This window comes from Schistocerca nitens, chromosome 11, assembly GCF_023898315.1.
Source record: "Schistocerca nitens isolate TAMUIC-IGC-003100 chromosome 11, iqSchNite1.1, whole genome shotgun sequence".
In the NCBI taxonomy this organism is placed as follows: Eukaryota; Metazoa; Arthropoda; class Insecta; order Orthoptera; family Acrididae; genus Schistocerca; species Schistocerca nitens.
In genome coordinates, this window is record NC_064624.1 from 119,150,548 (window position 1) to 119,177,310 (window position 26,763).

At 47.4% G+C, this 26,763-nt stretch overlaps 1 protein-coding gene across 1 annotated transcript in view; it reads left to right on the top strand.

Moving 5' to 3' along the window:
• Nucleotides 1-8,740: 8,740 nt before the first annotated feature.
• Nucleotides 8,741-26,763, top strand: part of LOC126212696 (circumsporozoite protein-like) — a 57,618-nt gene continuing 39,595 nt past the window's right edge. The window contains exons 1-2 of the mRNA XM_049940111.1: nt 8,741-9,499; nt 12,071-12,258. Of these exons, the coding sequence (XP_049796068.1) occupies nt 8,741-9,499; nt 12,071-12,258 (947 nt within the window). The remainder of the gene's footprint in view (nt 9,500-12,070; nt 12,259-26,763) is intronic.

Genomic DNA, 26,763 nt, shown 5'->3' on the forward strand with positions numbered 1-26,763 from the left:
ACATACTGACGAAACTAAAATGAGCTCTAACATGGAAAGTAAGCGTTTCCGGACACATGTCCACATAACATCTTTTCTTTATTTGTCTGTGAGGAATGTTTCCTGAAAGTTTGGCCGTACCTTTTTGTAACACCCTGTATCCATTCTACTATATACGAGAGTTATCTTGTCCATAGCAGTACCATTCAAAATAAACTGTTGGCAGGCTTGCTCTTATTAAGTGATAAACACTATGTGATCAAAATCATAGGTTTTCATATTAGGTGCTATGTACTGCGACGTACTGCCAGGTACTCCATATCAGCGACCTCACTGGTCATTAGACATGGTGAGAGGACAGAAGACGGCGCTACTCAGAACTCGCGGACTTCCAACGTGGTCAGGTCATTGGGTGTCACTTGCGTCATATGTCTGCACGCGAGATTTCCACACTCCTAAACATCCCTAGGTCCACTGTTTTCAATGTGATACTGAAGTGGAAACGTGAAGGGACACGTACAGCACAGATGCGTGGAGGCCAACATAGTATGTTGACCGACAGAGACTGCTGACAGTTGAAGAGAGTCGTAATGTGTAACAGACAGACATCTATCCAGACCATCACACAGGAATTCCAAACAGCATCAGGATCCACTGCAAGTACTATGACAGTTAGGCGGGAGGTGAGAAAACTTGGATTTCATGGTCGAGCGGCTGCTCATAAGCCACACATCACGCCGGTAAACGCCAAAAGACGTCTCGCTCGGTGTAAGGAGCGTAAACATTGGACGACTGAACAGTGGAAAAACGTTGTGTGGAGTGACGAATCACGGTACACAATGTGGCGTTCAGATGGCAGGGTGTGGGTATGGCGAATGCCCGGTGAACGTCATCTGCCAGCGTGTGTAGTGCCAACAGTAAAATTCGGAGGCGCTGGTGTTATGGTGTGGTCGTGTTTTTCATGGAGGGGGCTTGCACCCCGTGTTGTTTAGCATGGAACTATCACAGTACAGGCCTACATTGATGTTTTGAGCACCTTCTTGCGTCCCACTGTTCAAGAGCAATTCGGTGATGGCGATTGTATCAACACGATCGAGCACCTGTTCATAATGCACGGCCTGTGGCGGAGTGGTTACACGACAATAACACCCCTGTAATGGACTCTCCTGCACAGAGTCTTGACCTGAAACCTATAAGTACGTTTGGGGTGTTTTGGAACGCCGACTTCGTGCCAGGCCTCACCGACCGACATCGATACCTCTCCTGAGTGCAGCACTCCGTGAAGAATGGGCTGCCATTCCCCAAGAAACCTCCCAGCACCTGACTGAACGTATGCCTGCGAGAGTGGAAGCTGTCATCAAGGCTAAGGGTGGGCCAACACCATATTGAATTCCAGCATTGCCGGCGGAGGGCGCCACAAACTTGTTAGTAATTTTCAACCAGGTGTCCGCTTACTTTTAATCACATGGTGTATGAGCAGTTGTTCATACTCGCTTCTGTGAAACACGTCGCTTCTACCGAACAAGTGTTCGTAGCTCTTCAAGGTATGCATTTTCCACGACGTGGTACTACTCATTTTTTGTTTAAGTTTTCGTCCTCCGAAAATATGGAAAACAAAGCACTTGGAGTAGAAGAGATTTGTTTCGCAGTATTGTATTGTATGTTAACCAGGGGGCCTAGAAAGGACGGAGAGGCTCAAATGGCTCTGAACACTATGGGACTCAACTGCTGTGGTCATCAATCCCCTAGAACTTAGAACTACTTAAACCTAACTAACCTAAGGACATCACACACATCCATGCCCGAGGCAGGATTCGAACCTGCGACCGTAGCAGTCGCACGGTTCCGGACTGCGCGCCTAGAACCGCGAGACCATCGCGGCCCGCTGTTGTGGGATGTGTAAGACCGCCTAAAAACCACATCCAGGCTGGCCGGCCCACTGGCCATTGTAGTTAATCCGCCGGGCGGATTCGATCCGGGGCCCGTGCGTCTATCTGAGTCCAAGAAGCAGCTGACCTGGCGGGTCGAGAACGTACACTGCCAACAGATGCTACATACTGTCGTCAATATTGCCTGGCAACGTTGCGGGCGATATTGGCACTATACGAACTGGAGCTACTTGTTCTGTAACTGCCAGCGACTGTTCGCGCAAGGTACACGGCCAATAGATACTGCATATTGCCGCCAATATTGCATGAGAAAGTTACCGAGCAACACTGGTGCTATGTGACTGTGGTCACTTTCTCGGCAACATAGCCGGTCACTGCTTGCAGCAACGTACACAGTCGACTGATACTGGATACAGTAGATTATACTGCCCGGCAATGTAGCTGTGCAACATCGAAGCGCTACGAATTGGCGCTGCTTGTTTGGCAACTCTACCAGAGGCTATTTGCGCTTGGTACACCGCCAACAGATATCGCATATGAAGACGGCATCGGGATTAATGAGACCATTCAACGCTTTGGCAATGTCCAGTGCTGATGATCAGGCGTCCGTTTCATACTTAGTTGCCGATTTCGTGGTGTTAACATTGTCGCTTGCTGTGGAGGCCCAGCGTTAGGAGTGTTCGGTGCACTGTGTGTTCAGGCACACTTGTACTGTCCAGCATTAAAGTGTGATGTTGTGTTGTGTGTTAACCGGGGACCTAGGAACGACGGAGAGGCTCCGTCCCCACCGCAGCCGCAGTGGTCCACAACCCCACGACGACTACCGCAGTCCACTTCACCCCTCCGTCGCCCCACACCGAACCCAGGGTTATTGTGCGGTTCGGCCCCCGGTGGACCCCGCCAGGGAACGTCTAACACCAGACGAGTGTAACCCCTATGTTTGCGTAGTAGAGTAATGGTGGTGTACGCGTACGTGGAGAACTTGTTTGAGCAGCAATCGCCGACATAAAGTGTACCTGAAGCGGAATAAGAGGAACCAGCCGAAATTCGCCGAGGCAAATAGAAAACCGCCTAAAACCATCCACAGGCCGGGCGGCTCACCGGACCTCGACACAAGTCCGCCGGCCGGAATGTGTTGTTGGCTTGGCTGATACAGGGGAGGGGACCAAACAGCCAGGTCATCGGTCGCATAGGATTAAGGAAAGATGGGAAGGAATGCAGCCTTCCTATTTCAAAGGATTTCAAAGGACCCAGCCCAGCATTTGCCTTAAGCGATTTAGGGAAACCACGGGAAACCTAAATCACGATGGCTGGACGCGGGTTGGACACGTCGTTCTCCCGAATGCGATTCCAGTGTGCTAGCCACTGCGCCACTTCACTCGGAGAAGAAAGTGTGGTGAGTAAGGGTTGTAGAGGCAGATCAAGCTTGAGTACAGCAAAGAGAAAGAACAGTTTGTAGGTTGCATGTGATCAGAGGTATGCGGACTCCTGGCTCAGCCGTGCGGTTCTAGGCGCTGCAGTCTGGAACCGCGAGACCGCTACGGTTGCAGGTTCGAATCCTGCCTCGGGCATGGACGTGTATGATGTCCTTAGGTTAGTTAGGTTTAACTAGTTCTAAGTTCTAGGGGACTAATGACCTCATAAGTTGAGTCCCATAGTGCTCAGAGCCATTTGAACCATTTTTGAACTCCTGGCTGAAAATTACTTACAGGTTCGTGGCGCCCTCCATCTGGTTGGTTGGTTGTTTTGGGGAAGGAGACCAGACAGCGAGGTCAACGGTCTCATCGGATTAGGGAAGGACGGGGAAGGAAGTCGGCCGTGCCCTTTGAAAGGAACCATCCCGGCATTTGCCTGGAGCGATTTAGGGAAATCACGGAAAACCTAAATCAGGATGGCCGGACACGGGATTGAACCGTCGTCCTCCCGAATGCGAGTCCAGTGTCTAACCAGCCCTCCATCTGTAACGCTGGAATTCAATATGGTGTTGGCCTACCCTTAGCCTTGATGACAGCTTCCACTCTCGCAGGCATACTTTCAGTCAGGTGCTGGAAGGATTCGTGGGGAATGGCAGCCCAATCTTCGCAGAGTACTGCAATGAGGAGAGGTATCGACGTCGGTCGGTGAGGCTTGGCGTGAAGTCAGCGTTCGAAAACATCCCAAAGTTGTTGTATAGGATTCAGGTCAGGACTCTGTGCAGGCCAGCCCATTACAGGGACATTGACGTGTAACCACTCCGCCACAGGCCGTACATTATGAATAGATGCTCGATCGTGTTGAAAGATGTAATCGGCATTCCCGAATTGCTCTTCAACACTGGGACGCACGAAGGTGCTTAAAACATCCATGTAGGCCTGTTCTGTGATAGTGCCACGCAAAAAACAAGGGGTGCAAGCCTCCTCCATGAAAAACACGACCGCCGGCCGGGGTGGCCGTGCGGTTCTAGGCGCTACAGTCTGGAACCGCGCGACCGCTACGGTCGCAGGTTCGAATCCTCCCTCGGGCATGGACGTGTATGATGTACTTAGGTTAGTTAGGTTTAAGTAGTTCTACGTTCTCGGGGACTGATGACCTTGGAATTTAAGGGGTTCCGGAAAGGCTCAAAATCATGAAAAGTTCAATTTTTACTTTTTTGCGTTTTCTGAATCTGCAGACTATTACCTTTTAATACATATATAATTTATTCAATTCCGAAGACTACAAGTATTTTTAAAATTTTTTTGAAATGTGTTCTACATGGGCGTGACCCACTGTGGCGCTGTTAAACTGCTGTCAAATGGTGTTATTATTAACGTCCGTGTTCATCAGGTACACTTTAGTGATGTGAGATAAAGTATGTGTTGTGGCTAACCTGTGATGGTTCAATATATATCGCTGGTGTGATTGTCGATTGTTTCATGTTTATTTACTCTGTCGTTATCTCGAAAATATTCGTAATAAATTCTGTTTCTTGAGTCCCTGTTTTGTTGAAGTATAATAATGAGTAAAAGTAAAGTTATTAGAAATCCTCTGAAGGCTTTTAAGAAAAGGAGAAATGTTGGAAAGCCAAAGGTATTTAGAAATATGGGAATGAAGATAGGTTCTAACATGGTACGAGCGATGCTTGCTTTAGACAAGGAACGCCTTCGGGCTGCAGACAGGGCTGTAAAGAGTCTAGAAATACAAGCAAGAGTAAACAGGAGGAGGAACAAGAGGAAGCTGGAGGAGGAGTTTGCAGAGGATGAAGATAATCCATCCTATGGACCTGGAATGCACTAAAAAGTTAATCCAATGTTTGTCGCTCGATTCCCAAAACTTTTATTTTCTCATACTAATTACATGTTTTCTAAGGATCTTCCAAACATATTTGTTTCAAACTTTCAGTAAATGTTACACAGTACCTTCTGCATAATTTAACACAGCCTTTTTCCAAAAAACTGTATATTTTTGAATATATAAAAAAATTGCAAAAAAAATGTTGTGAATTTTCATTACAATTGAAAAAAAAATCATCTTTAATAACTGAACTAAAATTTTGTAAAATCCCTGTGTTAAGTTGTAGCCCATATTCCAATAAATAATCTGTAAAAAGTTCAACTTCCTACCTCAAATACTTTGTGAGGAAAGATGTAATTTATAAGCTTTATTTTAACATTGCAAGTATAGGGCGTTCCGGAGCCCCTTAAGTCCCATAGTGATCAGAGCCTTTTGAGCCAAAAACACGACCACACCATAACACCACCGCCTTCGAGTTTCAGTGTTGCCACTACACACGCTGGCAGATGACGTTCACCGAGCATCGGATCGCCACATTGTGTACCCTGATTCCTCACTCCACACAGCGTTTTTGCACTGTTCAATCGTCCAGTATTTACGCTTCTTACACCAATCGAACGTCGTTTGGAATTTACTGGCGTGATGTGTGGTTTATGAGCAGCCGCTCGACCGTGAAATGCAAGTTTTCACACCTCCCACCTAACTGTCATAGTACTTGGAGTGGATCCTGATGCAGTGTGGAATTCCTGTGTGACAGTCTGGATAGATGTCTGCCTATTATACACTCCTGGAAATTGAAATAAGAACACCGTGAATTCATTGTCCCAGGAAGGGGAAACTTTATTGACACATTCCTGGGGTCAGATACATCACATGATCACACCGACAGAACCACAGGCACATAGACACAGGCAACAGAGCATGCACAATGTCGGCACTAGTACAGTGTATATCCACCTTTCGCAGCAATGCAGGCTGCTATTCTCCCATGGAGACGATCGTAGAGATGCTGGATGTAGTCCTGTGGAACGGCTTGCCATGCCATTTCCACCTGGCGCCTCAGTTGGACCAGCGTTCGTGCTGGATGTGCAGACCGCGTGAGACGACGCTTCATCCAGTCCCAAACATGCTCAATGGGGGACAGATCCGGAGATCTTGCTGGCCAGTGTAGTTGACTTACACCTTCTAGAGGACGTTGGGTGGCACGGGATACATGCGGACGTGCATTGTCCTCTTGGAACAGCAAGTTCCCTTGCCGGTCTAGGAATGGTAGAACGATAGGTTCGATGACGGTTTGGATGTACCGTGCACTATTCAGTGTCCCCTCGACGATCACCAGTGGTGTACGGCCAGTGTGGGAGATCGCTCCCCACACCATGATGCCGGGTGTTGGCCCTGTGTGCCTCGGTCGTATGCAGTCCTGATTGTGGCGCTCACCTGCACGCCGCCAAACACGCATACGACCATCATTGCCACCGAGGCAGAAGCGACTCTCATCGCTGAAGACGACACGTCTCCATTCGTCCCTCCATTCACGCCTGTCGCGACACCACTGGAGGCGGGCTGCACGATGTTGGGGCGTGAGCGGAAGACGGCCTAACGGTGTGCGGGACCGTAGCCCAGCTTCATGGAGACGGTTGCGAATGGTCCTCGCCGATACCCCAGGAGCAACAGTGTCCCTAATTTGCTGGGAAGTGGCGGTGCGGTCCCCTACGGCACTGCGTAGGATCCTACGGTCTTGGCGTGCATCCGTGCGTCGCTGCGGTCCGGTCCCAGGTCGACGGGCACGTGCACCTTCCGCCGACCACTGGCGACAACATCGATGTACTGTGGAGACCTCACGCCCCACGTGTTGAGCAATTCGGCGGTACGTCCACCCGGCCTCCCGCATGCCCACTATACGCCCTCGCTCAAAGTCCGTCAACTGCAGATACGGTTCACGTCCACGCTGTCGCGGCATGCTACCAGTGTTAAAGACTGAGATGGAGCTCCGTATGCCACGGCAAACTGGCTGACACTGACGGCGGCGGTGCACAAATGCTGCGCAGCTAGCGCCATTCGACGGCCAACACCGCGGTTCCTGGTGTGTCCGCTGTGCCGTGCGTGTGATCATTGCTTGTACAGCCCTCTCGTAGTGTCCGGAGCAAGTATGGTGGGTCTGACACACCGGTGTCAATGTGTTCTTTTTTCCATTTCCGGGAGTGTACTTTACGGCGCTCTTCAACTGTCGGCGGTCTCTGTCAGTCAACAGACGACGTCGGCCAGTACGCTTTTGTGCTGTACGTGTCCCTTCACGTTTCCACTTCACTGTCACATCAGAAACAGTGGAACTAGGGATGTTTATGGGTATGGAAATATCTCGTACAGACGTATGACACAAGTGACACTCAATCAGCAGAACACGTTCAAAGGCTGTGAGTTCTGTGGAGCGCCCCATTCTGCTCTCTGACTACTGAGGTCACTGATATGGAGTAGGTGGCAGTAGGTAGCAGCACAATTGACGTAATATGAAAAACGTATGTTTTTAGGGGTGCCGAGAGGTATCGTGTAGCATGGAAAGCTACACCATACCAGCCTTGTGAGTCAAGACAGCAAAGACAATAACAACATCTATGTTACAGGGTCGTCTTAAATGCTGGTACGGAGTAGTTACGACCGTCCCAACCGTTCTGTGTAAAGCGGACATCTGCTACAGTCTAAAGGCAGCGCCGCGCGGTTAGAGCAGGAAGTGCACGCTGCCTGGCAAAAACAAGGTGCGCCCACTGATTGCGTTATTCTGCGTGACTTGCAGCTCAATCACTGTCAGTCTGCTGAAGGGCAGGCATTCGTCATAGTAGGTGTGACTGGCCGCCGCTACTTCCTGGATATGACAGCACTCGCTATGCCCCGGTAGCAACTAGCCAGGAACCGGCCACTAGATTGTGTAGATCATCACAGAAGGCCGTTGCTCACAGCGCCACAAAAAGGCGCAAGCCTTCTGCGGGCCAAGCAGCGGAGAATGCACAGTGGCTGGAGTGGCTGGAGGCGTCTAGTGTCGTCCGACGTAGTTTCGCCTCTTTTCAAATGGCGCTAGGCGTCCAGTGTAGTTAAGTCCCACTGAGGTGCCTCAACAGAAGTGTACAGAAGGTGTGGTTCACACCAGAGGGGGCTCTGCGATATTTTACGGGTATTTTTCGTACTACGACTTGGACAGGAATAGTACACTAAACTACACCTGAAGAGGCCACGAAGGCCCAACGGTACCGACCGACCGCCGTGTCATCCTCAGCCCACAGGCGGCACTGGACGAGGATACAGAGGGGCATGTGGTCAGCACACTGCTCTCCCAGCCGTTGTCAGTTTTCGTGACCGTTGTCGCTACTCCTCAATCAACTAGCTCCTCAATTGGCCTCACAAGGGCCGAGTGCACCCCTCTTGCCGACAGCACTCTGCAGACCCGGACAGTGACCAATCCAAACAGCAGTCGGCAAGCCGGGACGGTGACCAATCCAAACAGCACTCGGCAGGCCGGGACGGTGACCAATCCAAACAGCACTCGGCAGGCCGGGACGGTGACCAATCCAAACAGCACTCGGCAGACCGGGACAGTGACCAATCCAAACAGCAGTCGGCAGGCCGGGATGGTGAACAATCGAAACAGCACTCGGCAGGCCCGGATGGTGACCAATCCAAACAGCACTCGGCAAGCCGGGACGGTGACCAATCCAAACAGCACTCGGCAAGCCGGGACGGTGACCAATCCAAACAGCACTCAGCAAGCCGGGACGGTGACCAATCCAAACAGCACTCGGCAGGCCGGGATGGTGACCAATCCAAACAGCAGTCGGCAGGCCGGGACGGTGACCAATCGAAACAGCACTCGGCAGGCCCGGATGGTGACCAATCCAAACAGCACTCGGCAAGCCGGGACGGTGACCAATCCAAACAGCACTCTGCAAGCCGGGATGGTGACCAATCCAAACAGCACTCGGCAGGCCAGGATGGTGACCAATCCAAACAGCACTCGGCAGGCCGGGACAGTGACCAATCCAAACAGCAATCGGCAGGCCGGGACAGTGACCAATCCAAACAGCACTCGGCAGGCTGGGACAGTGACCAATCCAAAAAGCAGTCGGCAGGCTGGGACAGTGACCAATCCAAACAGCACTCGGCAGGCCCGGATGGTGACCAATCCAAACAGCACTCGGCAAGCCGGGACGGTGACCAATCCAAACAGCACTCGGCAGACTGGGACGGTGACCAATCCAAACAGCCGTCGGCAGGCCGGGACAGTGACCAATCCAAACAGCACTCGGCAAGCCGGGACGGTGACCAATCCAAACAGCAGTCAGCAGCCCAGGACGGTGACCAATCCGAACAGCACTCGGCAGGCCCGGACGGTGACCAATCCGAGTGCTGGCCGAGCCAAACACTGCTTCTCTTCAGTGATCTCACGAGAACTGGTGTTAGCGCCGTGGCAGGTCTGTTGGCACAGTGATGAGATTGTGAAGTGCAAATATGAAGGAAGAACCAGAGCTAGACCAAGACCAGGAACACTCCATGGACAGCTGGACAGGCACCGTCCACTACTGTGGAGGGTGGTTGTAAAAAATAGTACGAAATCAGCGGAAAGAATCACTTGTTAGTTCCAAAGTGATACCAGCAGTCCATATTGTGTGTAGGCAGTTAAATCGAATGGGTTACAATGCTTGGATAGCTCCCTGTGAGCCACACATTGCTCGACACTAAGCGATCCTCGAGGTGGTGTAAAGACTGACAGCACTGGACAGTGGATGATTGGGACGTGTGACTTGGAGTGATGACCGCGCTCTAGGCTGTGGCAAGGCGATGGAAGGGTTTGGAGTTGTGGAATGCCTAGGGTACACTACCTGCCATCACGTGTATTGCGAGCAGTTAAATATGGAGGAGGTGGTGTTACTGTATGGGGGTTTTGTCAGGGTGTGGTCCCCTTATTCCACAAGACATCAGTAAGTGCGGAGTAATATGAATACATTTTACGGCACAGTGAACTATGTACAATAAAGAAACAGTTTGGAAACGATCATTGTTTCTATGAGCAAGAAAATCCATTGTGTTATAACTGGTGAGGCAGTGGTTTTCGGATAGGTGTTGTTGTTGTTGTTGTTGTTGTTGTGGTCTTCAGTACTGAGACTGGTTTGATGCAGCTGCTATCCTGTCCAAGCTTCTTCATCTCCCAGTACCTACTGCAACCTACATCCTTCTGAATCTGCTTAGTGCATTCATCTCTTGGCCTCCCTCTACGATTTTTACCCCCACACTTCCCTCTGATACTAAATTGGTGGTCCATTGATGCCTCAGAATATGTCCTACCAAGGGATCCCTTCTCCTAGTCAAGTTGTGCCACAAACTCCTCTTCTCCCAAATTCTATTCAATACCTCCTCATTAGTTATGTGATCTACTCATCTAATCTTCAGCATTCTTCTGTAGCACCACATTTCGAAAGCTTCTATTCTCTTCTTGTCCAAACTATTTATCGTCCATGTTTGTCTTCCAACAACCATACAGTAAAGCTGCATGCCCTTGGGAAAAATTATGGCTGTGATTTCCCCTTGCTTTCAGCCATTCGCATTACCAGCACAGCAAGGCCGTTTTGGTAAGTGTTACAAGGCCAGATCAGTCAATCATCCAGACTGTTGCCCGTGCAACTGCTGAAAAGGCTGCTGCCCGTGTTCAAATGTTCAAAATGTTCAAATGTGAGTGAAATCTTATGGGAATTAACTGCTGAGTTCATCAGTCCCTTAGACACACACCCCAAGAGAAACACACACACTCATGCCCGAGGGAGGACTCAAGCCTCTGCCAGGACCAGCAGCACAGTCCATGACTGCAGCACCTTAGCCCGTTTGGCAAATCCTGCACTGCCCATCTTCAGGAACCACACGCTTGTCTGGTCTCTCAACAGATACCATCCATTGTGGTTGCACCTACGGTAATGCTATCTGTATTGCTGAGGCACGCAAGCCTCCCCACCAGCGGCAAGGTCCACGGTTCGTGGTTCATGGTGGTGTGGATAGTAACATTCCTGAAATGGACTAGCCTGCCCAGAGTCCCAACCTCAATCCAAAGCAACATCTGAGGGGTGGCTTAGAGTGTCAATGTCAGTCCAAACCTAAGTGTCCGACTAGGCTGCTTCCTCAGGTTTCGGCTGGTGAGGAAGAATGGGTTACCATTCCTCCAAAGATATTCAGGCATCTCATTGAAAGTGTCCCCAGCAGTGTTCAAACCATCATAAGGCCCAAGGGTTGGTTGGTTGATTGATTTGGGGGAGAGGACCAAACAGTGAGGTCATTGGTCTCAAGGGCAGAGAGTTGACAAGGGATGTCTTAGAATGTCGACGTCGCTCTCCAGACGTAAGTGTCCAAGCTATGCTTCCCCTGGTTTCGGCTGTTGAGGAAGAACGAGTTGCCATTCCTCCACCGATATTCAGGCACCCCATTGAATGTGTCCCTACCAGTGTTCAAGCCATCATAATGACGAAGGCTTGGTTGATTTGGGGGTGAGGACCAAACAGCGAGGTCATAGGTCCCAAGGGCAGAGGGTTGACACACCAAGTATTAATGTCCACTAATAGCTGTCCAGATGATCTGATACTGTATATCTGACACAAAGGATCCATCCTTACACTTTGGAGATGGTCGGGCGCCTGCCATTACTTGTGTGCAAATAAAAATTCGCCACTGCAGTATTTGATAGTTGCACGGTGTCCTTCTTTCAGTACATTGACCCTATACAGGCGTCTTGGGGGACGAGACGAGGGGGGGGGGGGGCAGGCAGACAAGTGCGTGCGTGTGTTTACAGCGGTGGCTGGTGAATGGTGTCGCCATTCATGCGCCAGCCGGTCGCGTCAATGGCCGGTCGCTGGCGCCAGCTTAATGGCGCCACTTACGCAAAGAGGCCCTGCTATCTGCTGGTCTGACGCCATCTCAAGGACCGCGCGTCCTGCTTGCCACTCACTTCGTCAGATAAGGGCGCTCGGCGCGTCAAAGGCTCCAGCCGCGGGTCACTCGGCGGTCACTGGGAGGGCGCCCCACAAACCAGCGACAACTGGTTCGCCGTCCTCGAGGCGAGGCGAGGAACAGAAGCGCCGTCGCAGTCGGCGCGCAGTCGCTCCAGCTGGCCCCGTCTCGCTGTTTGCAGGCTGACCCCTCCAGTTGAGAAATTTACTCACGCCGTGTTGCGTCACCGTCCTCGAACTGGATCCGCGATTTATTGGAGGATGGGCCTGGCGATAAAGTGTTGCTCCACGCCAATGGTACGCAGTTCGAATATAACAAACTTTCTTGAGGCTGAGAAACTTAAGTCCCCGAATCAGTATGGTTTTAGGAACAATCTACATCTACATGGATACTCTGCAAATCACATTTAAGTGCCTGGCAGAGGGTTCATCTAACCACCTTCAGAATTATGTATTATTCCAATCTTGTATAGCGCGCGGAAAGAATCAACACCTATATCTTTCCGTACGAACTCTGATTTCCGTTATTTTATCTTGGTGATCGTTCCTCTCTATGTAGGTCGGTGTCAACAAAATACACTCCTGGAAATGGAAAAAAGAACACATTGACACCGGTGTGTCAGACCCACCATACTTGCTCCGGACACTGCGAGAGGGCTGTACAAGCAATGATCACACGCACGGCACAGCGGACACACCGCCGCCGTCAGTGTCAGCCAGTTTGCCGTGGCATACGGAGCTCCATCGCAGTCTTTAACACTGGTAGCATGCCGCGACAGCGTGGACGTGAACCGTATGTGCAGTTGACGGACTTTGAGCGAGGGCGTATAGTGGGCATGCGGGAGGCCGGGTGGACGTACCGCCGAATTGCTCAACACGTGGGGCGTGAGGTCTCCACAGTACATCGATGTTGTCGCCAGTGGTCGGCGGAAGGTGCACGTGCCCGTCGACCTGGGACCGGACCGCAGCGACGCACGGATGCACGCCAAGACCGTAGGATCCTACGCAGTGCCGTAGGGGACCGCACCGCCACTTCCCAGCAAATTAGGGACACTGTTGCTCCTGGGGTATCGGCGAGGACCATTCGCAACCGTCTCCATGAAGCTGGGCTACGGTCCCGCACACCGTTAGGCCGTCTTCCGCTCACGCCCCAACATCGTGCAGCCCGCCTCCAGTGGTGTCGCGACAGGCGTGAATGGAGGGACGAATGGAGACGTGTCGTCTTCAGCGATGAGAGTCGCTTCTGCCTTGGTGCCAATGATGGTCGTATGCGTGTTTGGCGCCGTGCAGGTGAGCGCCACAATCAGGACTGCATACGACCGAGGCACACAGGGCCAACACCCGGCATCATGGTGTGGGGAGCGATCTCCTACACTGGCCGTACACCACTGGTGATCGTCGAGGGGACACTGAATAGTGCACGGTACATCCAAACCGTCATCGAACCCATCGTTCTACCATTCATAGACCGGCAAGGGAACTTGCTGTTCCAACAGGACAATGCACGTCCGCATGTATCCCGTGCCACCCAACGTGCTCTAGAAGGTGTAAGTCAACTACCCTGGCCAGCAAGATCTCCGGATCTGTCCCCCATTGAGCATGTTTAGGACTGGATGAAGCGTCGTCTCACGCGGTCTGCACGTCCAGCACGAACGCTGGTCCAACTGAGGCGCCAGGTGGAAATGGCATGGCAGGCCGTTCCACAGGACTACATCCAGCATCTCTACGATCGGCTCCATGGGAGAATAGCAGCCTGCATTGCTGCGAAAGGTGGATATACACTGTACTAGTGCCGACATTGTGCATGCTCTGTTGCCTGTGTCTATGTGCCTGTGGTTCTGTCAGTGTGATCATGTGATGTATCTGACCCCAGGAATGTGTCAATAAAGTTTCCCCTTCCTGGGACAATGAATTCACGGTGTTCTTATTTCAATTTCCAGGAGCGTATTTTCGCATTCGCAGGAGAAAGTTGGTGATTGGAACTTCGTGAGAAGACTCCGTCGCAACGAAAAACGCCTTTCTTGTAATAATTTCCAGCCCAAATGCTGTATCATTTCTGTGACACTCTCTCCCATATTTCGCGATAATACAAACCGTGCTGCCTTTCTTTGAACTTTTTCGATGTACTCCATCAGTCCTATATGGTAAGGATCCCACACTGAGCAGCAGCATTCTAAAAGAGGACGGACAAGCGTAGTGTAGGCAGTCTCCTTAGTAGGTCTGTTAAATTTTCTTAGTGTGCTGCCAATAAAACGCAGCCTTTGGTTAACCTTCCCCACAACATTTTCTATGTGTTCTTTCCAATTTAAGTTGTTCGTAATTGTAATACCTAGGTACTTAGTTGAATTTACGGCTTTTAGATTAGACTGATTTATCGTGTTACCGAAGTCCAAAGAGTTCCTTTTAGCACTCATGTGGATGACCTCACACTTTCCGTTATTTGGGGTCAACTGCCACTTTTCGCACCATTCCGATATTTCTTCTAAACCATTTTGCTGTTTGTTTTGATCTGATGACTTTATTAGTCGATAAACAACAGCGTCATCTGCAAACAACCGAAGACGGCTGCTCAGATTGTCTCCCAAATCGTTTATATGGATAAGGAACTCCAAAGGGCCTATAACACTACCTTGGGGAACTCCTGAAATCACTTCTGTTTTACTCGATGACTTTCCGTCAATTACCACGAACTGTGACCTCTCTGACAGAAAATCGCAAATCCAGTCACATAACTGAGGCGATATTCCATAAGCACGCAATTTTACTACGAACCGCTAGTGTGGTACAGTGTCAAAAGCCTTCCGGAAATCCTGGAATACGGAATCGATGTGAAATCCCTTGTCAATAGCACTCAGCACATCACTTGAATAAAGAGCTAGTTGTGTTTCACATGAACGATGTTTTCTAAACCCATGTTCATTCTGTGTCAATAGACCGTTTCGTTCGAGGTAATTCATAGTGTTCGATCACAATATATGTTCCAAAATTCTGCTGCATATCGACGTTAACGATATGGGCCTGTAATTTAGTGGATTATTCCTACTACCTTTCTTGAATATTGGTGTGACCTGTTCAACTTTCCAGTCTTTGGGTACGGATCTTTCGTCGAGCGAACGGTTGTATATGATTGTTACGTATGGAGCTAATGCATCAGCACACTCCGAAAGGAACCTAATTGGTATACAGTCTGGACCAGAATACTTCCTTTTATTAAGTGGTTTAAGTTGCTTCACTACTCCGAGGATATTTACTTATACGTTTCTCATGTTGGCGGCTGTTCTCTATTCGAATTCTGGAAGATTTACTTCGTCTTGTTTTGTGAAGGCATTTCGGAAGGCTGTGTTTAGTAAATCTGCTTTGGCAGCACTGTCTTCGATAGTATCTCCACTGCTATCGCGCAGAGAAGGCATTGATTGTTTCTTGCCGCTAACATACTTCACATACGACCAGAATCTCTTTGGATTTTCTGCCAGGTTTCGAGACAAAGTTTCGTTGTGAAAACTGTTACAGGCGTCTCGCATTGAACTCCAAGCTGAGTTTCGAGCTTCTGTAAAGGTTCGCCAATGTTGGGGATTTTGCGTCTGTTTACATTTGGCATGTTTGTTTCGTTGTTTGTGCAACAGTGACTCGTGGAAACTCACCTTGCACTTTTCTCACATAATAGACTGTCACCTTTGGTGACATTAAAAGCAACGGTGGTAACATTAAGAGTGCAGAGGAGAGAGCAGATAGGTGGAAGCCTCTATGAGGGTGAAGATTTGTCTGATGTGATAGAAGAAGAAACAGGAGTCGATTTAGAAGAGATAGGGAATCCAGTATTAGAATCGGAATTTAAAAGAGCTTTGGAAGACTTACGGTCAAATAAGGCAGAAGGAATAGATAACATTCCATCAGAATTTCTAAAATCATTGGGGGAAGTGGCAACAAAACGACTATTCACGTTGGTGTGTAGAATATATGAGTCTGGCGACATACCATCTGACTTTCGGAAAAGCATCATCCACACAATTCCGAAGACGGCAAGAGCTGACAAGTGCGACAATTATCGCACAATCAGCTTAACAGCTCATGCATCGAAGCTGCTTACAAGAATAATATAGAGAAGAATGGAAAAGAAAATTGAGAATGCGCTAGGTGACGATCACTTTGGCTTTAGGGAAAGTAAAGGGACGAGAGAGGCAATTCTGACGTTACGGCTAATAATGGAAGCAAGGCTAAAGAAAAATCAAGACACTTTCATAGGATTTGTCGACCTGGAAAAAGCGTTCGGCAATATAAAATGGTGCAAGCTGTTCAAGATTGTGAAAAAAGTAGGGGTAAGCTATAGGGAGAGACGGGTCATATACAATATGTACAACAACCAAGAGGGAATAATAAGAGTGGACGATCAAGAACGAAGTGCTCGTATTAAGAAGGGTGTAAGACAAGGCTGTAGCCTTTCGCCCCTACTCTTTAATCTGTACATCGAGGAAGCAATGATGGAAATAAAAGAAAGGTTCAGGAGTGGAATTAAAATACAAGGTGAAAGGATATCAATGATACGATTCGCTGATGACATTGCTATCCTGAGTGAAAGTGAAGAAGAATTAAATGATCTGCTGAACGGAATGAACAGTCTAATTAGTACACAGTATGGTTTGAGAGTAAATCGGAGAAAGACGAAGGTAATGAGAAGTAGTAGAAATGAGAACAGCGAGAAACTTAACATCAGGATTGATGGTCACGAAGTCAATGAAGTTAAGGAATTCTGCTACCTAGGCAGTAAAATAACCAATGACGGACGGAGCAAGGAGGACATCAAAAGCAGACTCGGTATGGCAAAAAAGGCATTTCTGGCCAAGAGGAGTCTACTAATATCAAATACCGGCCTTAATTTGAGGAAGAAATTTCTGAGGATGTACGTCTGGAGTACAGCATTGTATGGTAGTGAAACATGGACTGTGGGAAACCGGAACAGAAGAGAATCGAAGCATTTGAGATGTGGTGTTATATACGAATGGTGAAAATTAGGTGGACTGATAAGGCAAGGAATGAGGAGGTTCTACGCAGAATCGGAGAGGAAAGTAATATGTGGAAAACACTGATAAGGAGAAGGGACAGGATGATAGGACATCTGCTAACACATGAGGGAATGACTTCCATGGTACTAGAGGGAGCTGTAGAGGGCAAAAACTGTAGAGGAAGACAGAGATTGGAATACATCAAGCAAATAATTGAGCACGTAGGTTGCTACTCTGAGATGAAGAGGTTAGCACAGGAAAGGAATTCGTGGCGGGCCGCATCAAACCAGTCAGTAGACTGATGACCAAAAAAAAAGAGACTGTGGATGAAGGGCAACAGGCACATTCCATGTTTCTAGATTTCCGGAAAGCATTTGACATGGTGCGCCATTGCAGACTCTTACTGAAGGTACGAGCATATGGAATACGTTCACAGGTATGTGAGTGGCTCGAAGACCTCTTAAACAGTAGAACCCAGTATGTTGTCCTCTACGGCGAGTGTTCATCTGAGACAAGGGTACCGTCAGGAGTGCCCCAGGGAAGTGTGAAAGGACTGCTGTTGTTCTGTATCTACATATGTGGTTTGGCGGGCAGGGTGGGCCGCAATCTAAGGTTGTTTGGTGATGATGCCGTGGTGTACGGTAAGGTGTCGAAGTTGAGTGACTGTAAGAAGAGACGAGACAAAATTTCCAGTTGGTGTGATGAATGGCACCTAGCCCTAAATGTGGAAACATATAAGTTAATGCGAATGAGAAGGAAGATCGAACCTGTAATGTTTTGATACAGTATTACTAGTGTTCAGCTTGACACAGTCAAGCAGTTTAAATATCTGGGCGTGAAGTCGTAAAGCGATATGGGGTGGAAAGAGCATGTGAAAACTGTGATAGGTAAGGCAAGTGGGAGACTTCGGTTTATAGGGAGAATTTTAGGTTCAGGTGGTTCAAATAGCTCTGAGCACTATGGGACTTGACAGGTCATCAGTCCCCTAGAACTTACAACTACTTAAAGCTAACTAACCTAAGGACATCACACACATCCATGCCCGAGGCAGGATTCGAACCTGCGACCGTAGCAGTCGCGCGGTTCCAGACTCTAGCGCCTAGAACCGCTCGGCCACCCCGACCGGCAGAATTTTAGGAAAGAGTGGTTCACCTGTAAAGGAGACCACATGTAGGACGCTGCTGCGACCTATTCTTGAGTACTGCTCGACTGTTTGGGATCCGCACCAGGTCGAATTAACGGAAGACATCAAAATAATTCAGAGCCGGGCTGCTAGATTTGTTACCGGTAGGTGTGAACAACACGTAAGTGTTATGGAGATGCTTCGGGAACTTAAATGGCAATCCCTGGCGGTAAGGCGACCTCCTTTTCGAGAAACACTGTTGAGAAAATTTAGAGAACCGGCAGTTGGAGGTTACTGCCTAACGGTTCTACTGCCGCCAACACACTACTTGCCATTAAAATTGCTACACCAAGAAGAAATTCAGATGATAAACGGATATTCATTGGACAAATATATTATACTAGAAGTGACATGTGATTACATTTTCACGCAATTTGGGTGCATAGATCCTGAGAAATCAGTACCCAGAACAACCACCTCTGGCCGTAATAACGCGTATGATACGCCTGGGCTTTGAGTCAAACAGAGCTTGGATGGCTTTTCAGGTACAGCTGCCCATGCAGCTTCAACGCGATACCACAGTTCATCAAGAGTAATGACTGGCGTATTGTGACGAGCCAGTTGCTCGGCCACCATTGACCAGACGTTTTCAGTTGGTGAGAGATCTGGAGAATGTGCTGGCCAGGGCAGCAGTCGAACATTTTCTGTATCCAGAAAGGCCCGTACAGGACCTGGAATATGCGGTCGTGCATTATGCTGCTGAAATGTAGGGTTTCGCAGGGATCGAATGAAGGGTAGAGCCACGGGTCGTAACACATCTGAAATGTAACGTCCACTGTTCAAAGTGCCCTCAGTGCGAACAAGAGGTGACCGAGACGTGTAACCAGTGGCACCCCATACCATCACGCCGGCTGATACGCCACTATGGCGATGACGAATACACGCTTCCAATGTGCGTTCACCGCGATGTCGCCAAACATGGATGCGACCATCACGATGCTGTAAACAGAATCTGGATTCATCGGAAAAAATGACGTTTTGCCATTCGTGCACCCAGGTTCATCGTCGAGTACACCATCGCAGGCGCTCCTGTCTGTGATGCAGCGTCAAGGGTAACCGCAGCCACGGTCTCCAAGCTAATAGCCCGTGCTGCTGCAAACGTCGTCGAACTGTTCGTGCAGATGGTTGTTGTCTCGCAAACGTCCCCATCTGTTGACTCAGGGATCGAGACGTGGCTGCACGATCCGTTACAGTCATGCCGACGAGATGCCTGTCATCTCGACTGCTAGTGACACGAGGCCGTTGGGATCCAGCACGGCGTTCCGTATTACCTCATTGGATCTCGACCAACGCGAGCAGCAATGTCGCGATACCATAAACCGCAATCGTGATAGACTACAATCCGACCTTTATCAAAGTCGGAAACGTGATGGTACGCATTTCTCCTCCTTACACGAGGCATCACAACAACGTTTCACCAGTTAACGCCGGTCAACTGCTGTTTGTGTATGAGAAATCGGTTGGAAACTTTCCTCATGTCAGCACGTAGTAGGTGTCAGCACAGGCGCCAACCTTGTGTGAATGCTGTGAAAAGCTAATCATTTGCATATGACAGCATCTTCTTCCTGTCGGTTAAATTTCGCGTCTGTAGCACGTCATCTTCATGGTGTAGCTATTTTAATGTCCAGTAGTGTACCTTGCGCCTAAGGACCACGAAGATAAGATACGAGAAATTAGTGTATGTCTTATATGGAGGCATATAGACAGTCGTTTTTCCCTCGCTATATTTGCGAGTAGAATAGGAAAGAAATGTGTTGTAGTTGTACCGGGTACCCTCCGCCACGCACCGTACGGTGGCTTTCGTAATATCTATGTACATTTAGATGTAAACTTCTCTGATATTTTTCACCGCATACAATCGTATACACTCTCTGCAAAACCTAAGGATGAGCTAGGTAAAGTAAAATAACATATTAACTATGTAAGTCTGAAGGCTTTCGTGGCCGTTGTCACTGAAGTAAAAAAATTATCTGGGTTCTTAGGCCGCGTCAGTTTCTTCAGACAGATCGACGTTTCGACCCCTCTGCTGGTAACTTCGTGAGGATATTGAGGTGTCCACTGAGCTCTATCAGCAGCGGTGTCTACAGTGGACATCAGAAGATGCTGGAGAAGAATGCAGCAGAGGGGTCGAAACGTCAATTGTTTGAAGAAATACACTGGTCCAGAATGAGATTTTCACTCTGCAGCGGAGGCGGAGTGTGCGCTGATATGAAACTTCCTGGCAGATTAAAACTGTGTGCCCGACCGAGACTCGAACTCGGGACCTTTGCCTGTCGCAGGCAAGTGCTCTACCATCTGAGCTACCGAAGCACGACTCACGCCCGGTCCTCACAGCACTTGCCCGCGAAAGGCAAAGGTCCCGAGTTCGAGTCTCGTTCGGGCACACAGTTTTTAATCTGCCAGGAAGTTTCAAATACACTGGTGTCCAGAATTAAAGCAAGAAAAGGTAATTTTGCAAAGTTGTGTTTATTTGGCCACAAAGCAGTGTAAACAGATGATAGTAAAGTAGAAAGAATGTAAAGAGTACACAACGCAAACAACAGCAATATGCATACCGGTAGCCAAAAAATGTTGTTCGATTCTTTCAGACTTAACGAGCAACTGGTTAACGTGCTCAGTATGGGGTGTTATCACCTCTGACAGCATTACAGGCATGACAACGACGGGGTGATGTCATCAACCTCATGTTGAGGCAGTAAAGCCCATTCTTCCTGCAGGGCTGCTCGCAAGTGTTGGAGAGTGATTGTTGGATGTTGACGTGGTGCAACCCGACTCCCTAGTGCATCCCAGACCTGCTCTATGGGATTCTAATCGGGAGGGCGACCAGGCCGCCTTGTGAGTGCATCATCTTCCGTTTCCAAGAAAACACCAACCAGCTGTGCTCTATGAGATTGAACATTATCGTTCATCAGTACGACGTCTAGCATCGTATCGCTCCTGTCGCCCCCCCTCTCCCCCCCCCCCCCCCCAGTATTTTCAGTGTAGCTTACGATGCAAGCTGGTTTCCATTTTTCTTCATTTCTGCTTCTGTCAGTCGCAATAATTTCGCTTTTATTAAGAGTAGAAAGCATGCCGTTCCCGGTTGTCTCGCACTTGAGAGCAATAAGTTTATTATCTACTGACATGAACCCGATCCTTTTTTTTTCCCATCAGCCACGCCTATACGGTTTTTCCGTACACTTCGACAGGTATTAGTCACGCTGTCATGCAGATAAGAAAATCACGCCGGGCTGGTGTACGAATTGTGAAATGTAACAGTATATGGCCTTCACCAAGGTAGCGTTCTAACACAGTAATGCTTCCAGGTATTCCAACATTACACAAAAATCTGTTTCTTTTGCTGCTTCCATTGCTGCACCCGCATACACAATAAAGGGAAAAAAATATATCCGGTTTCACAATCACACAACCCAAAAAACTTTGCGCCAAATCTATGCTGTTTGGATGGAATGCACTGTTTGAAGAAAACGGAGGAGGAGGTGGAGGATATTAGTGTTTAACGTCCCGTCGACAACGAGGTCATTAGAGACGGAGCGCAAGCTCGGGTGAGGGAATGATGGGGGAAGGAAATCGGCCGTGCCCTTTCAAAGGAACCATCCCGGCATTTGCCTGAAGCGATTGAAGAAAACACAGCCTTTGTATAGAACTAAACTTTTTGTTCATGCACAAATTTTTAAATCAATGGAAAGCGTCTGACAATGCTTTTCTTAGATGTTTCACAATTCGTCTAATTTTCCAGATTATGTCGTCACCAGGATCGTCATTGTTATTTTTGTGACGGCCTTCGTAGCGACAACACTTCGCTGTAGAAACGGCCTACGAAGTCACCGCCACACTTTTAATAGCGGGCCGACCGGTCCGCTGGAACAGTGAACAGAAAGATGAGAACCCAAACACTCGGATTAAATGAAAGTCGGTAATTATCTTTATTAACGACGATACAGAACACAGTGGTGTACATGGTCTACAGAAATCTGTCTAGTTCGAGTCGGAGCGGCTAGGTCAGCGTCGGCTGACGACAACCAACAACTCTGCTGCGATGAACACACAACTGACTAGCAGGTACACAATTCGGTGGCGAGTATACAACTGAGCCGCGAATCCAGAACGGTCCTAGCGCTCGCGACTCCAGCGCTTAAGAAGCCAGAAGCCAGCGGTGGCGCGCGCAGACTTGCGGCGATTTCCTGTCTCGCTGGCGCTGCTTATGCGGACGGCGTCCGGACTTTGATGCTGCCAACCTTTTGGCAGCGGGCTCGGTTGGCATTACTGGCTAGGATATAACAGTTATCAACAATGTGTAACATTCGTATAAGGAGAGGTCCCCAATAGTGGAACTGACTTTTAGGTTCAAATGACGGGTCTCATCCTGCAGTCATTCACCTTGGTGGGCCCTTGTTCGCGAGTAACTGACGAAAAAAAAATTCTAAATATTGCGTAATGGTTAATAACGTTAAAAAAAGAGTGTTAAATAGACTGGTTGTGTGATGTAGTGGACACGATAATAGCTTCCCATGTAGGAATTTCATCATGTGCAGTTAATTTTTTTTAATTTTAAATCTTTATCGAAATGCCTTTGATTATTGTTTTTATTCAGTTCATTGATTTAAATTTAATTTTTTTTTCTATTTCTCTGTCACATTAATAACCATATGAACTTTTTCATTTGTTTCATTTTTTCTTTATATCACTCTTTTTCCAATCGAAATTTTTGTGAATATGAATTTAATTATAATTATCTATTATAATATTAAATTACTTTAAAATTTCGATCTCTTAGTTAAAAACAAAAGACAAAATGCTCTATCTATGTTCATTGTACAATGGTTCAAATGGTTCTAAGCGCTACGGGTCTTAACATCTGAGGTCATCAGTCCCCTAGACTTAGAACTACTTAAACCTAACTAACCTAAGCACATCACACACATCAATGCCCGAGGCAGGATTCGAACCTGCGACCGTAGTAGCAACGCGGGTTCGGACTGAAGCGCCCAGAACCGTTCGGCCACAGCGGCCGGTGATTGTACAATGACGTAAAAATGTATTTTTCGTTACCAGGTGTATTTGTTTTGCGCAGTAATCGTCATACAAACATTTAAAACATAACGCTAACACCTATCGCGTTATGAACAAAACGACGCAAATTAAGATTCAAATTAAAGAAGGGTTTATAAGTAAAACGAAATTCAAAAAACAAAATCAGAAATAGATATAATGAACGCAATAATGTGGACGAGAAAACAGGGTGATAAAACAAAATAGAGTAAATCGAAATTAACACAGAAAATTAATTAAAAATACATGAACAAAAAATATTTCAAGTGGAAAAAGAATGGTACAAAGAAAAAATGAGTTAAATGATAAAGTTGATATGGTTAAAATGATGTGACAAAAACCAATTAATTGAAAAAAAAGATGATCAAAGTCATTTCAATAATGATTTTTAAAAAAGAAAGTATTCCAGCTGGCGACATTCGAACCCACAATCTGCAGCATGTGAAGTTATTACCCTACCCATTATACCACGGAACCAGACTACATTACGCAACATTTTTAATGCTACTGAGTGTCACACAAATTCCGAATTTTCTTTTCGTCAATTACTCGCAAACGAGGACCCACCAGAGTGAATGGCTGCAGTGTGTGACACCTGGGATTTTAACCCCACATCACCGTATAGATAGTTTCTATAAGTCGATCATACCGCTGGGGACCTCTCCTTGTTATCTATTGACATGATTTGCGCAAACATTGGAGAAAACAGTTATTGTACCAGCGAACTGTCACTAACTGTTTATTTCATTTTTTCTCGCTTGACCCATCAAATCGTTTACGGCAAGGTAAGAGTAAATTTCATCACTATTTGTATTTCTCGAACGTCGTACTCTCGATTTTTTTCCTTGCCGTCATTGCATAGGTGCTCGTGATATAAAGTAAGTTTCTCAGCAATGTAGTTTACAATTTCTTGGCTAAAAAGGGCTTGGTAACAGTCGTATACAGTTGACGAACCATCTAAACTGACGATTGTACAACCGGAATAACTGCTATCGAAATTATACACTTCGGAGTTCAACTCACTCTTTCCAGCTAAAATCATCTGTTTTGTGTATTTTAGCATATTTGTATCGCGCGTACTCAGGTTCGTCTTCGGAGTCGGAGGAAGAGGCGATGGTGGCATCAAAATTTGGCTCTGCATTACGGTTCAGCGTTTGCTGGTTCGCTAATGATTTGAATATTTATGTGGTAACGGATCCCATTATATTGTGTTCGAACATTATGAATTACCTCGAACAAAACAGTCTATTGACACACAGTGTACACGGGTTCAGAAAACATCATTTCTGTGAAACACAAGCTCTTTATTCACATGAAGTGTTGAGTGCTATTGACAAGGGATTTCAGACCCGATTCCGTATTCCTGGATTTCCGGAAGGCTTTTGACACTGTACGACACAAGCGACTTGTAGTGAAATTGCGTGCTTATGGAATATCATCTCAGTTATGTGACTGGATTCGTGATTTCCTGTCAGAAAGGTCACAGTTCGTAGTCATCGCCTAAAACAGAAGTGATTTCTGGAGTTCCCTAAGGTAGTGCTATAGGCGCTTTTTTATCTTCATAAACGATTTGGGAGACAATCTGAGCAACCGTCTTTTATCGGCTAATAAAGTCATCAGAAGATCAAAACACATTGCAAAACGATTTACAAAACATTTCTATATGGTGCAAAAATTGGCAATTGACCCGAAATGCCACGCGGGATTAGCCGAGCGGTTTGAGGCGCTGCAGTCACGGACCGTGCGGCTGGTCCCGGCGGAGGTTCGAGTCCTCCATCGGGCATGGGTGTGTGTGTTTGTCCTTCGGATAATTTAGGTTAAGTAGTGTGTAAGCTTAGGGACTGATGACCTTAGCAGTTAAGTACCATAAGATTTCACACACATTTGAACATTTTTAACCCTAAATAAGGAAAAGTGTGAGGTCGTCCACATGAGTGCTAAAAGAAATCCGTTAAATTTCGGTTAAACGGTAACTCAATCAAATCTAAAGGCCGTAAATTCAACTAAATACCTAGGAATTACAATTACGAACAATTTAAATTGGAAGGAAAACATAGAAAATGTTGTGGGGAAGGCTAATCAAAGACTGCGTTTTATTGGCGGGGCACCTACAAAACGTGACAGACCTACTTAGGAGACTGCCTACACCACGCTTGTCCGTCCTCCTTTAGAATACTGTTGCGCGGTGTGGGATCCTTACCAGACGGAGTACATCGAAAAAGTTCAAAGAAAGGCAGCACGTTTTGTATTATCGCGAAATATGGGAGAGAGGGTCACAGACATGATAGAGGATTTGGGATGGACATATTTAAAACATAGGCGTTTTTCGTTGAGGCGGAATCTTCTTCGCGAAATTTCAATCACAAACATTCTCCTCCGAATGCGAAAATATATTGTTGGCACCGAACTACATAGGGAGAATCGATCACCATAATAAAATAAGGGAAATCAGAGCTCGCACCGAAAGGTACAGGTGTTCGTTTCTTCCGTGCGCAGTATGGATTGGAATAATAGAGAATTATTATGAAGGTGGTTTGATAAACCCGCGTCAGGTACGTAAATGCGGTTTGCCGAGAAGCCAAGTAGATGTAGATGTGGCTCTTGGCCATCACTATCTGTGTAGGCGTAATCAGCTGGTTTGGGCATGTTTTTTTTGTGTGTGTGTTTTTTTTAAGAGCAGTTGAACGGAATGGACAGTGTCTTGAAAGGAGGGTACAAGATGAACATCAACAAAAGCAAAACGAGGATAATCGAATGTAGTCGAATTAAGTCGGGTGATGCTGGGGGAATTAGATTAGGAAACGAGACACTTAAAGTAGTAAAGGAGTTTTGCTATTTGGTGAGCAAAATAACCGATGATTGTCGAAGTAGAGAGGATATAAAATGTAGACTGGCAATGACAAGGAAAGCGTTTCTGAAGAAGAGAAATTTGTTAACATCGAGTATTGATTTAAGTGTCAGGAAGTCGTTTCTGAAAGTATTTGTATGGAGTGTAGCCATGTATGGAAGTGAAACGTGGACAATAAATAGTTTGGACAAGAAGAGAATAGAAGCTTTCGAAATGTGTTGCTACAGAAGAATGCTGAAGATTAGATGGGTAGATCACATAACTAATGAGGAGGTATTGAATAGAAATTGGGGAGAAGAGGAGTTTGTGGCACAACTTGAGTAGAAGAAGGGATCGAGTGGTAGGACATGTTCTGAGGCATCAAGGGATCACCAATTTAGTACTGAAGGGCAGCGTGGGGGGGTAAAAATCGTAGAGGGAGACCAAGAGATGAATACACTAAGCAGATTCAGAAGGATGTAGGCTGCAGTAAGTACTGAGAGATGAAGAAGCTTGCACAGGATAGAGTAGCATGGAGAGCTGCATCAAACCAGTCTCAGGACAAGACCACAACAACAACAAGTTTGTTTAAGCTATCGAAACA